At 35.8% G+C, this 16,869-nt stretch overlaps 1 protein-coding gene across 8 annotated transcripts in view; it reads left to right on the forward strand.

Annotated features, from left to right (window-relative positions):
• The window catches only part of LOC121387613 (tensin-1-like), a 231,028-nt gene that overhangs the window by 123,484 nt on the left and 90,675 nt on the right, over positions 1 to 16,869 (forward strand). For 7 of the 8 annotated variants that reach the window (XM_041518772.1, XM_041518777.1, XM_041518778.1 and 4 more), the window contains exons 8-10: positions 1,458 to 1,541; positions 1,831 to 2,004; positions 8,549 to 8,751. In XM_041518772.1, the coding sequence (XP_041374706.1) occupies positions 1,458 to 1,541; positions 1,831 to 2,004; positions 8,549 to 8,751 (461 nt within the window). Of the gene's footprint in view, positions 1 to 1,457; positions 1,542 to 1,830; positions 2,005 to 2,543; positions 2,589 to 8,548; positions 8,752 to 16,869 lie in introns of those variants that run through there. The other variant, XM_041518780.1, reaches the window with a different exon arrangement.

Genomic DNA, 16,869 nt, shown 5'->3' on the forward strand with positions numbered 1-16,869 from the left:
ACTGGTAGGAACACATCTTATTTATGGTCATATGGCATCAGACATATGGTTAAGGACCACACAGATATTGAGAGAGGAAACCCACTGTCACCACTTCATGGGCTATTCTTTTCGATTAGCAGCAAGGGATCTTTTATATACACCATCCCACAGACAGGATAGCACATACCACGGCCTTTGATGTACACTGTGCACTGGCTGGAGCGAGAAATAGCTCAACATTGTGTGTAATAAAGCATATGGTTACGTTCCATGGAATCATGGTCAAGGGGAGATAACCATATAATCAACATGATATAAATCTACAAGACATAAATGAAGATGAAACAACAGCCATCCTAGTTACAACTAATTAGTTGGACTAATTTATATTTTTTTAATATATAATAATTTGTTTTTAAAACCTATTTTGTAAAAAAAAAAAAAAAGTTGTATTTATAGAGATTTTTTTTTTTTTTTTAATTATTTAATACTCTAATTTGAGGCATTTTAAAATGTTGTTTGATAAACAGAGGTGTTTCTTACAAATTATGTAATGTTTCTAAAACAATGTTTCATTCATATAGTGAATACAGCCTTTATGGTCAGTTTAAAGAAACAGAACAAGGAAATGTTTTATATAACGACGCACTCAACACATTATATTTACAGTTATATGGCATCAGACATATGGTTAAGGACCACACAGATATTGAGAGAGGCAACCCGCTGTCGCCACTTCATGGGCTACTCTTTCCAATTAGCATCAAGGGATCTTTTATATGCATCATCCCACAGACAGGGTAGTACATACCATGGCCTTTGATATACCAGTCATGGTGCACTGGCTGGAACAAGAAATAGCTCAATGGGCCCACCGTTGGGGATCGATCTCTAGACTGACCATGCATCAAGCGAGTGCTTTACCACTGGCCTACGTCCTACCCTTGAAACAAAAAAGGTTTTTGAAATTTTAACTGAAAAACCAATAATGGTAAAATCATGTTACTCACAGTAAAACTGATATGGGAAATTACCGGTAGTCCTAGCATCACAAATTATTACAAGTGTTTAAAGGACTTTATAATGCTTGATAATACATTACACTATTGTTAAAACAAAAATTAAAGACAGTTTGTTGTGTTTTAGACAAATATTCCAAACTGGGTGAGCAAAACAATTCGCCATTGAATTGTCTTCAAATGTGCAAAAATTCACTGTTATTTTTCAACAAAATACCAATTATTACACAAATTGTTTTTACCAAATCCAAATAAAATTTGCCAGTTCCTGAAATTCACAATTTGAGAATTTGGCGAGTGGCAGAGGTAGCCCAGAAAAATATAATTTGTGTTTTATCTAAATGATTGTAAACAAATGTGAAGGGTTTTTTGTGGGGTTTTTTACATATATAGTACTGGTACATGTATTTTAAATGAAAGTTTAATTTTTTTAAAGAGATATCTGTTTATTTCCAGTGCTGATGGGGCTCTTGACAGATTTGCAATGAAACGGTTTTACGATGATAAACTCGGAGGTATTTCACAGCCATCACAACGACGGTAAGATAGTCTTGTCACTCGTTTCTACAGAGAATAACACATTACTGCCTTAAGGTATCGGCTTTATCCTGCATAGGTTCGAATGGCGAATGCTACAAGGCTCTGCCAAGCTGCATGCATTCACCATTCGACCTGAGCAGAATAAAGCCGATATCTTAAGACAGTAACCAGTTATATTATTTATTCCTTTTTGTGTACGCAAATAGAGTATCGTCGTCAGAGATTTGTAACAAAATTGATGTTATGCTGCAGTTTTAACATTTATTTCCTTTATTACAATTTCTTACAGGTATGTGCACTACTTTGCTGGTTTACTATCGGGTGCGATTAAAATCAACAGCAACGCCCTCTACCTGCACCATATTCTCATCCATGGAGTTCCCAACTTCGACACCAAGGGCGGCTGCCGTCCATACATCAAGGTCTACCAAGGAATGCAGCCAATATTTACATCCGGTGTTTAGTAAGTAATCCTACATACATCCATACATCAAGGTCTATCAAGGAATGCAGCCAATATTTACATCCGGTGTTTAGTAAGTAATCCTACATACATCCATACATCAAGGTCTACAAAGGAATGCAGCCAATATTTACATCCGGTGTTTAGTAAGTAATCCTAAATACATCCATACATCAAGGTCTATCAAGGAATGCAGCCAATATTTACATCCGGTGTTTAGTAAGTAATCCTACATACATCCATACATCAAGGTCTATCAAGGAATGCAGCCAATATTTACATCCGGTGTTTAGTAAGTAATCCTACATACATCCATACATCAAGGTCTACCAAGGAATGCAGCCAATATTTACATCCGGTGTTTAGTAAGTAATCCTACATACATCCATACATCAAGGTCTACCAAGGAATGCAGTCAGTATTTACATCCGGTGTTTAGTAAGTAATCCTACATACATCCATACATCAAGGTCTACCAAGGAATGCAGCCAATATTTACATCCGGTGTTTAGTAAGTAATCCTACATACATCCATACATCAAGGTCTACCAAGGAATGCAGCCAATATTTACATCCGGTGTTTAGTAAGTAATCCTACATACATCCATACATCAAGGTCTACAAAGGAATGCAGCCAATATTTATATCCGGTGTTTAGTAAGTAATCCTACATACATCCGTACATCAAGGTCTATCAAGGAATGCAGTCAGTATTTACATCCGGTGTTTAGTAAGTAATCCTACATACATCCATACATCAAAGTCTACAAAGGAATGCAGCCAATATTTACATCCGGTGTTTAGTAAGTCACCCACTGTCCTTGACAGACAGCCCAGATAGCTGAGGTGTGTGCCCTGGACAGTGTGCTTGAACCTTAATTGGATATAAGCATGGAAATAAGTTAAAATGAAATGAAATGCAAATGTTATTTAGTTGATTACCTAAAATTAAAACTTTTCTCAGGGAAGCATGCTTCCGAATCCCTCCAACATGTTTGAGCCAGTCACTGTTTTGATGCCCTGGGTAATCACACTGACAGAGCCCCCCCCCCCCCCCCCCCAACACACCTACTATCAAATACACTTTGCAGACACTGCTAATCTCCTTGTCTTATCACAGAGCTGCCACAAAGAAGAGACAACATTTTACTGTTATCTGTAGCTTCACACAGGTCTCAGTGGTGAAATGGTTAAGCCATCGGACTACAGGCTGGTAGGTACAGTGTTCACAGCCTGGTACCGGCTCCAACCCAGAGCGAGTTCTTAAGGGCTCATTGGGTAAATGTAAGGCCACTACACCCTCTTCTCTCTCACTAACAACTAACCAACTAACTCACTGTCCTGGACAGACAGCCAAGATAGCTGAGGTGTGTGCCTAGGACATCGTGCTTAAACCTTAATTGGATATAAGCACGAAAATAAGTTGAAATGAAATGTAGCTTTATTTGTATTTTCCCTATTTACAATAACACTAATTGCAAGGGCCTGTTGTAATGTATGTTAATAAAAAAAAAAAATTCCCCCGATGATGTATTTCTTGCTCCAGCCAGTGCACCACGACTGGTATATCAAAGGCCATGGTATGTACTACCCTGTCTGTGGGATGGTGCATATAAAAGATCCCTTGTTGCTAATCGAAAAGAGTAGCCCATGAAGTGGCGACAGCGGGTTTCCTCCTTCAATATCTGTGTGGTCCTTAACCATATGTCTGATGCCATATAACTGTAAATAAAATGTGTTGAGTGCGATGTTAAATAAAACATTTCCTTCTTTCCCCGATGATGTATTTTCCTATCCCATCACAGAGCTGCTAAAAAGAATGCAGAAGTAAAAAGGAGGAAAACAAATTCTGTTATCTGTACTTTTACATGAATTTTCCTAACTGCTACTTCAACACTGATAACAACGGCCACCCATTTCCTTCCTCTTGTTTCAAACCCAAAATGCATTAATTTATGTTACCAGAAATAACATCTGCGTCTGACAGAATTCTTCTCTTGTAAGATGGCTGGCTAAACTTGCATATAATTGACAGTGACTGTTGCTCAGGTTCAGCAGATAGCAATCTGAGAAAACAGAAATAGTATTCGCCGGAAGACAAATGTTGTATTTTCAGTGCATCCTCTCTTGGAAAGTCCTTTTTTCCTGTCTGGGAAACTTTTTTCTGTCTGCAGGGTTTTGGCAGATGTTGAGCCTTCATTGTTTGTCTTGTATTTTTTAACATGAAAATAATTATATGCAGAAAGAAAAAATTGGTAGACAAGAACTTTTAATATCTAAAATGAACGAGAAATTCTATTTTCTGAAGTTGTTGCATATGGTTAAAATGGAAAGAAAGAAAGAAAGAAATGTTTTATTTAACGACACACTCAACACATTTTATTTACGGTTATATGATGTCAGACATATGGTTAGGGGTCGTCCATAATTTTCAACATTTTTACGAGTGTACAAACCATACGCGGGGGGAGGGGGTTAAGGGGCCAGCGTACGCTTTTTTTGAAAATGAAAAATGTCGATCAACATTTTTCATTTGGGGATGTACACTTTTAGGGGGGGAGGGGGGTGGTCAAAAGCGTATGGTTTGTATGCTCAAGAAAATGTTGAAAATTATGGACAGCCCCTTAAGGACCACACAAACCATGGCCTTTGTTGAACCAGTTATGGATCACTGGTTGGTGCAAGTGGTTTACACCTACGCATTGAGCCTTGTGGAGCACTCACTCAGGGTTTGGAGTCGGTATCTGGATTAAAAATCCCATGCCTCGACTGGGATCCAAACCCATTACCTACCAGCCTGTAGATCAATGGCCTAACCACAACGCCACCGAGGCCGGTCAAAATGGAAAGATTAACTCTCATAACCAAATACTTTTGATGACACCAGAGTATAAAAAACGTTTTAAAATAAATTTAAAATAGTTATATAATAGTAATAAATTAAAAACAAGATTGTTGAGATTACTTGTAATACTTTCAAAACTTATGAGAAAATATATCATGATTCTGTTCAAGAAAGGTTTAAAAAAAAGAGGAAAAACAAATCTTAAAGGGACGGACCCTAGTTTTTAAACACTAAGGCATGTTTTTCACTATTAGAGCAGTTTATGATCACTGAAATCAAACATTACTTAGATTTTATTGTTTAGATTATCCATCTCCGTACATCTGAAGTGTTTCTGGTCATCCTGGTGTTTCTAATACCACAAAATGCATTTTTCATATTTTTAAAAATGCACGTGGGTTTGAGAAGTAACTGTTATGGAGTTGTGTTTTAGTCTATTTTTAAATTGTATTTCAACATCACACAATCTTGTTTCACTCTGTTGTATCTCAATTTGTTACAGCTTTGTATATTAACCAAACTTAGTGTCCCATTTTTACGTGTTGAAACTAAGGTCTAGGTGAAAAGTGTGCCTTAGTGTTTAAAAACTGGAGTCTGTCCCTTTACGTTTTATGTAAAATATTTATTTGAAACTAGCAGAGAAAGGGTTAAAGTGGAATAATTTACAAGATGGCAGCATTCCTGCCAAGTTGATAAATTTGTAGGATGTGGAGCTAAACCAACATAACCCAGTGTTTGTTCAGCACTGACAGCTAGTGACTAACCACCAGTCTATCTGGGCTAAAAATAGATGTTCTGCAAGTGTTTTCTGTTGACTAATTTGGACTGGGAACTGCCACTTCATTGAAGCAGGATAGAGTTTCTGGAAGCAGGCGGACTTCCCTGATAAGACAAAATCTTGAGATACTCTGAGACTTTTAAACATTTCATTGGTTTACACATGTCCCTGCACCAGTCCACTATCTTCAACTACTGAGTTTTTCATTGGTTTACTCATGGACCTATTACCAGTCTATCTACAGGCTGTCCAGTTCATGGTGATAAATATATTTTACTGAGTCTATTTCAGTGTTAAAATATTTATTAAAATCATATTTTTTCTTTTTTTCTTACATATATATTTGCATTAAGTTTTATTTTTGACAGCAGATAATTTTGAAACATTTTAAGACTTAAAAACTTGGCTTTATTTATACTGCTCAAAATATTTATGGACTATATTAAAGTGTGCTGTTTTATTTTAGAACTATAGTCCTTCCCACAGGGAATGCCTTTTTTCATACTGTGGAAGTTATTTATTTCTTTTTGAGTCATTTGTTTTCTAAATTGCACACCAAAAAAGTATTTTTGGGTTATTTCCAAAATGCTTTTACTTTTCAGTAAAACCAAACTGAAATAATTTACAAAAAAGATTTTTGTAGGAGAATGGGATGGACTATAGATGACCTGTTTACACGCGTACCTGCACCAGTCCACTATCTTGAACTATTGAGAATTTTCAATTTAAAAATAGACTCAGTAGTATTTATGTTAATTCTAACTTGATCTTCATTTTAATTTCAATTCCATGTCTATATCCGATTAATGTTCAAACATATTGTGCTGGACACAAATCTCAGCTATCTCGGCTTTTTATTAAAAACTTTTTTTTGTTTAACTATGTCACTAGAGCATATTTATTAATCAATCATCGGTTATTGGATGTCAAACATTTAGTAATTCTGACTCTTAGTCATCAGTCCGACGCCATATAACTGTAAATAAAATGTGTTGAGTGCATCGTTAAATAAAACATTTTCTTCCTTTCCTTTCCTTAGTCATCAGATGAAACCCGATACATTTTTCCATTAACAGCATGGGATCTTTTACATGCAGTTCCCCACATACAGAAAAACACTGTTAGTATTAAGGCCAGTGGATTAGTGCTTAGTTGTTAGTGGTTACTGAGAGAGAAAACCAAAACTCAGAAACTTGTTTTTTTATGCCTATGTCCATTGAAGGTCCAACCTCTGGCATGGCCAGTGGTTTTATCGGGGGGGGGGGGGGGGGGGGGGGGGGGAGCGGAGTGAGAGAAGTCGGTGTAGTGGGTTTACACCTTTGCTTCCGAAAAAGTCATTAAAACTTACTCTGGATGTGAGTCTTTTAGCCAATGGGTTGGCCACTATGCCACCATGATTGGTTGTTAAGCAGCTATCTGATTGAAAATTATCAAAACTGGGGTCTAGAGCTTTTTTGCTAGAGACGAAAATTAAAATGTACACGTTTTTCCTGTCCCAAACGATGCTCCACAACTGGAACTGGAACTGGAAACTCTATTAACGTGTCCATATCCATTTAAGGTTCAAGCACGCCCATCCTGGACTTAACCACTGACATTGCCAGTGACTAATTCCGGGACAGGAAGGCTCCATAACTGGTGTATAAAAGGTCACAGTTCATATAAGTGTTGTCCTGCCAGGTCATGGTATATGCTTTCCTGTCTGTGGAGAAAGTGCTTATAAAAGATCCCTTGCTGCTAATTAAAAAAATATAGCAATTTTTCTCTGAAGACTACAACCGGCCTCGGTGGCGTAGTGGTTAGGCCATTGGTCTACAGGCTGGTAGGAACTGGGTTCGGATCCCAGTCGAGGCATGGGATTTTTAATCCAGATACCGACTCCAAACCCTGAGTGAGTGCTCCGCAAGGTTCAATGGGTAGGTGTAAACCACTTGCACCGACCAGTGATCCATAACTGGTTCAACAAAGGCCATGGTTTGTGCTATCCTGCCTGTGGGAAGCACAAGTAAAAGATCCCTTGCTGCTAATCGGAAAGAGTAGCCCATGTAGTGGCGACAGCGGGTTTCCTCTCAAAATCTGTGTAGTCCTTAACCATATGTCTGACGCCATATAACCGTAAATAAAATGTGTTGAGTGCGTCGTTAAATAAAACATTTCTTTCTTTCTTTCTGAAGACTACATTTCAAAATGACCAAATGTTTGATATCTAATAGTTGGGAGACATAACCCAGTGGTAAACTGCTAGCTTGATGTGCAGTTGGTTCAGGATCGATCCCCGTCAGTGGACCCATAGGGCTATTTTTCATTTCAGCCAGTACACCGCAACTGGTATATCAAAGGCTGTTGTATGTGCTATCCTGTGTGTGGGATGGTGCATAAAAATTATCCCTTGCTGCTAATGGAAAAATGTAACGGGTTTCCTCTCTAAGACTATACATAAACATTTCCTAAATTTTGACATCCAATAGCCAATGATGAATAAATCAGTGTGCTCTAGTGGTTTCATTAAACAAAACAAACTTTAACTGTTTTGTTCTCTTTCACAATAAGAATATATGTACTCATTGTTAAAGACATTGATTACTTTGTTTAAAAAATGTGTATATCTATGTACAAGTATACTGATGAAAAGAAATAAGGGAACACATCAAATTGTAGACCCAATGTAATTCACTTTCATACCAATTTGTAATGTGGGATTGAATGTCTGTAGTGCTGAATGAATGAGCTGCCTATATGTTCCCAGTCAACTTCTGACAATATCAGTTGATTTTTTATGCAGTCATTAGTTCGTGTTGCTATCTGTGTGATCCTTTATTTCTTTGCATCAGTATATTTCCCCATGAATACACAATAACACAATAAGATACAGTTGTGATTTAGTACATTTATTAAAAGACATTTATTATTTTCTCTTTCAGCAATGTAACAGATAACATGCAGAAAGTGTGTATATCCATTTCCCCTGGAATTCCATTGCGTGGGGACATTCTAATAAAATGTTACAACAAAAAGACGCGCTCTGGTCAAAGGGAGATAATTTGGCGATGTCAGTTCCATACGTGTGCAATTTCTGATTACAACTTGGTGTTCACCAAATCAGAGTTAGATGAAGCTAATACAGGTGAGTGTTGTTAGTTTTCTCATTAATAAACAGATTCATTGGACCAACATTTAAAGTCATGGTTGCTCAGCAGTTGACTTCTTAAAGGCACAATCACACGTATTTCGTGACTTGAAATATACATTCTGACGTGTGTACATTTCTCTTTAGCTATAACTCTTGCTATCATGAGCCATTGTGTCACCATTTTAAACAACAGGGCCCAGTTGTTTAAAAGCGTAGTTAAACTAGCCCTGGGTTAGTCTAATACTTTCCTTTTAATTATTATTGTACAAATACAAAATAAACTTTACATTTTATTAGATAACATTTAGTGAAATATCTTAAAATATCAGTGAAATAAAAGTGTTATCAGTCACTCAGTGATGATAACACATTTCAGAGTGAAAATCTCACTATTTCACTCTAAAATATGTTATCATCACTGTAGAAAGTTATCTTCACTGTAAGAAAGCCAAAACTATTTTACTGCTGGTAGCATTTTAAAAATAAAGGTAAATTGCCAAAAGTTATATAATAAATAGAAAAGTTCATGTTTTTTGTCAAATATGATTTATATCTCATCTCGTGAAGTTTGCAATTGTATCACACTTGTGAGATATGCGATTCGTGAGATATGATTGCAAAGTTCACTCGATGAGATATAAATCATATTTGACAAAAAACATGAAATATCCTGTTTATTATGTATGGATATCTTTGGTTGTTGTAAATCATGTTTTAACATTGTTTTCAGTTATTATTTGTACTGAAGTTTTGAAAATATCTGTTAACTACTAGTTAAGCTAACTAACATTTGAACAACTAGTGTTAGACAAAAACAAATCAACTAAGTTATAGCTTTTTTGTTTGTTTTTTCTTTGCAAATTTATATGGCAACATAAAATCATAATTAAATTATTCAGGGGTGGGAATTCTCCTCGGATCAGCTCTTTTCCTCTCATGGAAGACTGCGTTTCCCCACATTTTAACCGTCCTTTCCTCCAAAATGTTTCAGATAGCACAGATTTTAACCTAGGATTTCAAGAATTTCTGGGACCCCTCTAGATTTCCTCTTTTTTTACAGTTCACCAATTCCCACCCCTGATTGTTGGGTTTTATTTATGTCTAGATAACCATAATTCAGTTATATTTAAAAATATCAATAACAAGTGAGATGTGACAACTACATGTATGTAGTTGGATAAATAAAGTATTTTCCTGACAAATTAAATGTATATATTTTTAGGCATTCTTCAGCCATTTACGTCAACTGCTGTGCGACTGTTTGGATTACATATACTGAACAACAAAAGAAATGCATTTTTTTCCTTCTGGATTTCTTTTTTTCATGATACAGTTAATCCAGTAAACAGACGGTCAAAATCAGTCTAAGATGTTCACGAGAAGTTAATAAGCTTACCAGAAAAAAACACCTAATGGAATTAAAACTGAATTATTTTTAATTTTAAATTAAAGGGACAGACACTAGTTTCAAACCGTAAAAATTAACACTAAGTTTAGTTAATCTACAAACAAGTAATACATTTGAATAACGTTACAATCGAGTGAAACATGAGTCTGTGACTTTTGAAATGGTGAAATACACTCTAAAAATAGACTAAAACTCCACTCCATAACTGTTACTTTTCAGACGCACATGCATTTTTAAAAATATGAGAAATGCATTTTGTGATATTAAAAACACCAGGATGACCAATAACACTTCGAATGTACGGAAATGGATAATCTAAATAATAAAATCTAAGTAAAGTATGATTTTAGTTATCAAAAATTATTATAATAATAAAAAATATGCCTTAGTGTTTAAAAACTAAGGTATGTCCCTTAAAGAACTATAGTCCATCCCACAGGGAACGCCTTTTTTTCATACTACGAAATTTACTGCAAGTTATTTATTTATGAACCTATTGTTTTCTAAATTGTACACAAAAGTTTTTTTAATTTATTTATTTTTAATTTTGTTATTTTCAAAAAACTTTTACTTTTCATCTTACGTCAAACCAAACTGAAATTGTTTACAAAAAACATTTTTATAGGAGGATGGGACGGACTATAAATTATTATTCACGTTTATAGGAGGATGGGACAGACTATAATTTAGTATTACAGTTTATAGGATGGGACGGACTATAAATTAGTATTCACATTTATAGGAGGATGGGACGGACTATAAATTAGTATTCACATTTATAGGAGGACGGGACAGACTATAAATTAGTATTACAGTTTATAGGATGGGATGGACTATAAATTAGTATTACAGTACTATAAATTAGTATTCACGTTTATAGGAGGATGGGAAGGACTATAAATTAGTATTCACGTTTATAGGAGGATGGGATGGACTATAAATTAGTATTCACATTTATAGGAGGATGGGACGGATTATAAATTAGTATTCACGTTTATAGGAGGATGGGAAGGACTATAAATTAGTATTCACGTTTATAGGAGGATGGGAAGGACTATAAATTAGTATTCACATTTATAGGAGGATGGGACGGATTATAAATTAGTATTCATGTTTATAGGAGGATGGGACGGACTATAAATTAGTATTCACATTTATAGGAGGATGGGACAAACTATAAATTAGTATTACAGTTTACAGGATGGGATGGACTATAAATTAGTATTCACATTTATAGGAGGATGGGAAGGACTATAAATTAGTATGCACGTTTATAGGAGGATGGGATGGACTATAAATTAGTATTCATGTTTATAGGAGGATGGGACGGACTATAAATTAGTATTCACATTTATAGGAGGATGGGACAAACTATAAATTAGTATTACAGTTTATAGGATGGGATGGACTATAAATTAGTATTCACGTTTATAGGAGGATGGGAAGGACTATAAATTAGTATTCACGTTTATAGGAGGATGGGATGGACTATAAATTAGTATTCACGTTTATAGGAGGATGGGACGGACTATAAATTAGTATTCATGTTTCTTTGTTGTTTAGTATAGCTATCCTTGAATCATGTTGTTAGTGTCTTTGTTTGGCACAAAATGTGCCAGATTTTATTTTACCTTTATAAATTTAACTTTCAGAAATCTAGCCAACAGAAAGGTGGGCATCAATCATTGAGAAGGTTTTTTTTTCAAAGTTATGTTTACTGGAAGTACAGATTTAAATTCAAGTTGAGGAATTTCATTCTGGGAAGACTGATGATATATAAAAAACGAATAAACAAAAACAATAAGAAAACCTTTATTAACACTTAGAATGTTTAGAAGGGGTGTAGCCCAGTGGTATAAAGTGTTCACTTGATGTGGGGTCGGTCTAAGATCAATTCCCATCAGTGTATCCATTGGGATATTTCTCATTCCAGCCAGTACACCATGACTGGTATATCAAAGGCCATGGTGTGTGTTATCCTGTCTATGGGACAGTGCATATAAAAGATCCCTTGCTACTAATAGAAAAATGTAGTGGGTTTCCTCAATAAGTTCCGACACCATATAACCATAAATAAAATGTGCTGAGTGCGTCATTAAATAAACCATTCCCTTCCTTCCTCACTAAGTCTATATATGTCAAAATTACCAAATGTTTTAAATTCAAAAGCCAATTATTAACAAATCAATGTGCTCTAGTGGTGCCGTTAACACAAAACAAACTTCAACTTTAGAGTATTTAGAGAGAAAAAATCTTGATCTGTTTATTCCACCATTCTTGCACCATTAATTATGCATACACATGTTTATATCGTGCTGGGGTGTCGTTAAACATTCATTCATTCATTCATGCACCTGTTTATTGTAAATATTTTAAAATTAAAGACATTGACCCTGGTTCTTGAGGTACATACTTTTTCTGTTGGCATAAGAGCTTCTACTTCCACCAGATTGACCAGAAATGCGTTGGATCTGCCCAAATTGATCATTTAAGTATTTTAAACTGGGGTCAGTGCCTTTATAGAGATTATTATACGAGCTTGTGTGTCGTACTGATTTTACGAAACGGGTGTCAGGATCTTTGTTTGTTTTTTGTTGCCCGAGTGAGAGCAAGGGTGATACATAAATACTGACACGAGTTTCGTAAAATCAGTACAACACACACGCGAGTGTAATAATTTTTTTATTATCCATATTATTATTGTAATTTTTGTTATGAATAAGAAGGGCCATCTCAAAATGTTTCAACCACAACTAGAAGAAGAGGACGAAGAAATGATGTCATATTTCTCATGTACAGTCTGGGCTAGGACTGGGGAAGCAACGTCATGTTATGATGTCGCTTCCCAAAATTACGTCATTACACTTGTTATTACACGTGCGCTTCATATGATTATTATTAACTTGGTTATGTTGAACCATGTGGATAATAAAAGAAGATAGAACTTTTTCAAGATCTTATTAAAACTCAGATCTAATTTGTCTTGTTTATATCTTGGTGTTAATTCTTGTACTGTTTTACACCTGTTTATTTGCTGATTGTTTTTAAATTTCGAAAACACAAATGGTTCACATTTAAATCATCTGTTATTCATTCCCCCCTCCCTGTCCATTAGAGAGAATTGTACTATATAGCACCTGTTTGCTGTGGATAACTTTTACTTACATCTAATTCAGCTTTTAAGAATGTCTATATTTGAATTTTAAATTACTATATCTCCTCCCTGGCATACTGGAATCGTCTTATAACTGTCTGGTAATATACTTTGATATTCTCGTTCCAGCCAGTGCACCACAACTGGTATATCAAAGGCCATGGTATGTTCTATCCTGTCTATGGGATGGTGCATATAAAAGATCCCTTGCTGCTAATCGAAAAGAGTAGCCCATGAAGTGGCGACAGCAGGTTTCCTCTCTCAATATCTGTGTGGTCCTTAATCATATGTCTGATGCCATATAACCGTAAATAAAATGTGTTGAGTGCGTCGTTAAATAAAACATTTCCTTTACTTTTCATACTTTGATAAATTTTGTACTTGTTTCGTACAGATACGGTTTGAAATAAAACACAAATGCACAGTTAATTAATATATCATTAAGATAATTTGAGTTTAATTTGAAAATATTGTTTTAAAACACACACCTCCCCCCCCCCCCCCACACACACACACACCAGTATATTTGGACTATACAGATACGTTTTTGAAGTTAAAAAAACAGAATGGGTAAAATACAATTTTATCAGCATATCATTCAGATCAAAATACACATGTATCAGTTTAATTTGTTTAAGTTGTTTCAATACCCTCAACACCCCAACCCCATCCCTACCCCATCCCTACCCCAGTATATTTGGATAGTAGATAATTTCTAAAAAGATACAAAAAAAGAAAGAAAAAAAGAATACTATTAAGAAAGTACATTTTTAACAGGATATCATTCAGATTAAACTTTTAAGTTTAACTTGTAACCGTTGTTTACCCACTCACCCCTCACCCCTACTCCCTCCCCTCTCTAAGTACACACTGATTGTTTTTGCACCTGTTTATGAAGTGATTAATTTTAAAGGTTTTTCTCCTTCATTCCTTACATACCAGCTCAGGTGAGGACAGATACCAGCTGATACCAGTACTTCCTACAGTTAGGGTCGTTCCAAAATAGATACAGTAGGGGAAGTGGGTGGCTCTGTAATTATTACTAGTAGTTTAGGCCTGGTAGGTCTATTGCAGTATTTTCTCTATATGCATATTTGGGTGAAATAAAAATTTATTTTGGTGGTTAAAATGAAATTTTGGGGGGAGGGTGGGTAGGCATTTAAAAATGTGCCACTTGACTCCACTGCCTCCCCTATATGATAATTTATTGAACTGCCCTTACTCAGAATTGTTTCTCTTTGAGATTGGAACCGATTATTTTGATGTTGGATGTACACAACATAATTTATGTTTGTGTTCTTGACTGTTTTGTTTTCAACCTGCACTTTAAAATCACGGTACAGGTACATGACCTTTAGATCTCAATAACATTGGCACTACAGGTTTTCTGTCCTAGAGAGCTGGATGTAGCCCAGTGGTATAGCGCTCACTCGATGCGTGGTCGTTCTGGGATTGATCCCCATCGGTGGGCTCATTGGGCTACTTCTCGTTCCAGCCAGTGCACCACGACTGGTACTAGTATATCAACGGCCGTGGTATGTACTACCCTGTCTGTAGGATGGTGCATATAAAAGATCCTTTGCTGCCAATAGTAAAGAGTAGTACATGAAGTGGCGACAGCAGGTTTCCTCTCACTATCTGTGTGGTCCTTAACCATATGTTTGATGCCATATAACCATAAATAAAATGTGTTGAGTGCGTCATTAAATAAAACATTTCTTTTTTTCTTTCTCTCATTATCTGTGTGGTCCTTAACCATATGTTTGACGCCATATAACCATAAATAAAATGTGTTCAGTGTGTCATTAAATAAAACACTTCTTTATTTCTTTCTTGTCTGTTCTGAGAACACCAAGGTCTTTTTAATACAGTATTTCATTTCAACTTATTTACGTGCTTAAATTTCCAGTTAAGGTTCAAGCATGCTGTCCTGGGCACACACCTCAGCTATCTGGGCTGTCAGCCCAGGACCTGTTTTGCATGCAATTCTTTGATGTTTGTTTTTAATTTGGACATACATATTATGGGCACAACCTTTATCATCTTGACTTTGGTACAATCTAAAGATTGATCCCTGTTGGTGGGCACATTGGGCTAATATGTCTCGTTCCAGCCAGTGCACCATGACTGGTATAGCAAAGGCTGTGGTATGTGCTATCCTGTCTGTGGGATGGTGCTTATAAAAGATCCCTTGTTAATGTTGAACAAATTCCGCAGGTTTTCTCTCTTAGAAGACTTAAGTAAAAATTACCAAATCCAATAGCTAATGATTAATAAAACAATGTGCTCTAGTGGTGTAGTTAAACAAATGGGGCCAAATTTACGAAGCCTGTTTACGTCTTACACGTTTACAATGCTTAACACCTACGTTTAAGAAAAACAGGCTTCATAAATTCGGCCCACTAACTTTAACGTTTTTACTAACTTTAAAGTTTTTGGTAGTGTGCTATGATAGTCAGTGATAACGCTATCATAGTCAGTGATAACGCTATGATAGTCAGTGATAACACTATGATAGTCAGTGATAATGCTATGATAGTCAGTGATAACGTTATAATAGTCAGTGATAATACCATGATAGTCAGTGATAACACTATGATAGTCAGTGATAACACTATGATAGTCCGTGATAAGGCCATAATAGTCAGTGATAATACCATGATAGTCAGTGATAACACTATGATAGTCAGTGATAACGCTATAATAGTCAGTGATAATACCATGATAGTCAGTGATAACACTATGATAGTCAGTGACAACGCTATAATAGTCAGTGATAACACTATGATAGTCAGTGATAAGGCCATAATAGTCAGTGATAATACCATGATAGTCAGTGATAACACTATGATAGTCAGTGATAACGCTATAATAGTCAGTGATAACACTATGATAGTCAGTGATAAGGCCATAATAGTCAGTGATAATACCATGATAGTCAGTGATAACTCTATAATAGTCAGTGATAACACTATGATAGTCAGTGATAATACCATGATAGTCAGTGATAACACTATGATAGTCAGTGATAACACTATGATAGTCAGTGATAACGCTATGATAGTCAGTGATAACGCTATAATAGTCAGTGATAAGGCTATGATAGTCAGTGATAAGGCTATGATAGTCATTGATAACGATATGATAGTCAGTGATAACACCATGACAGTCCATTTAACTGGTGAGCAATGCTTAGTCAGAATTTGTTCTCTATCAGGAGGGGCAGGATGTAGCCCAGTGGTAAAGCACTCGCCTGATGCACGGTCAGTCTAGGATCGATGCCCGTCAGTGGGATAATTGGGCTATTTCTTGTTCCAGCCAGTGCACCACGACTGGTATATCAAATGCCGTGGCATGTGGTATCCTGTCTGTGGGATGGTGCATATAAAAGATCCCTTGCTACTAATGAAAAAATGTAGCAGGTTTCCTCTCTATGACTGTGTTAAAATGACCATAAGTTTGACATCCAATAGCCGATGATTAATAAATTAATGTGCTCTAGTGATGTCGTTAAATAAAACAAACGTTTTTTTGTTCTCTATCAGATTAA

This window comes from Gigantopelta aegis, chromosome 13 (assembly GCF_016097555.1).
Source record: "Gigantopelta aegis isolate Gae_Host chromosome 13, Gae_host_genome, whole genome shotgun sequence".
Classification (NCBI taxonomy): Eukaryota; Metazoa; Mollusca; class Gastropoda; order Neomphalida; family Peltospiridae; genus Gigantopelta; species Gigantopelta aegis.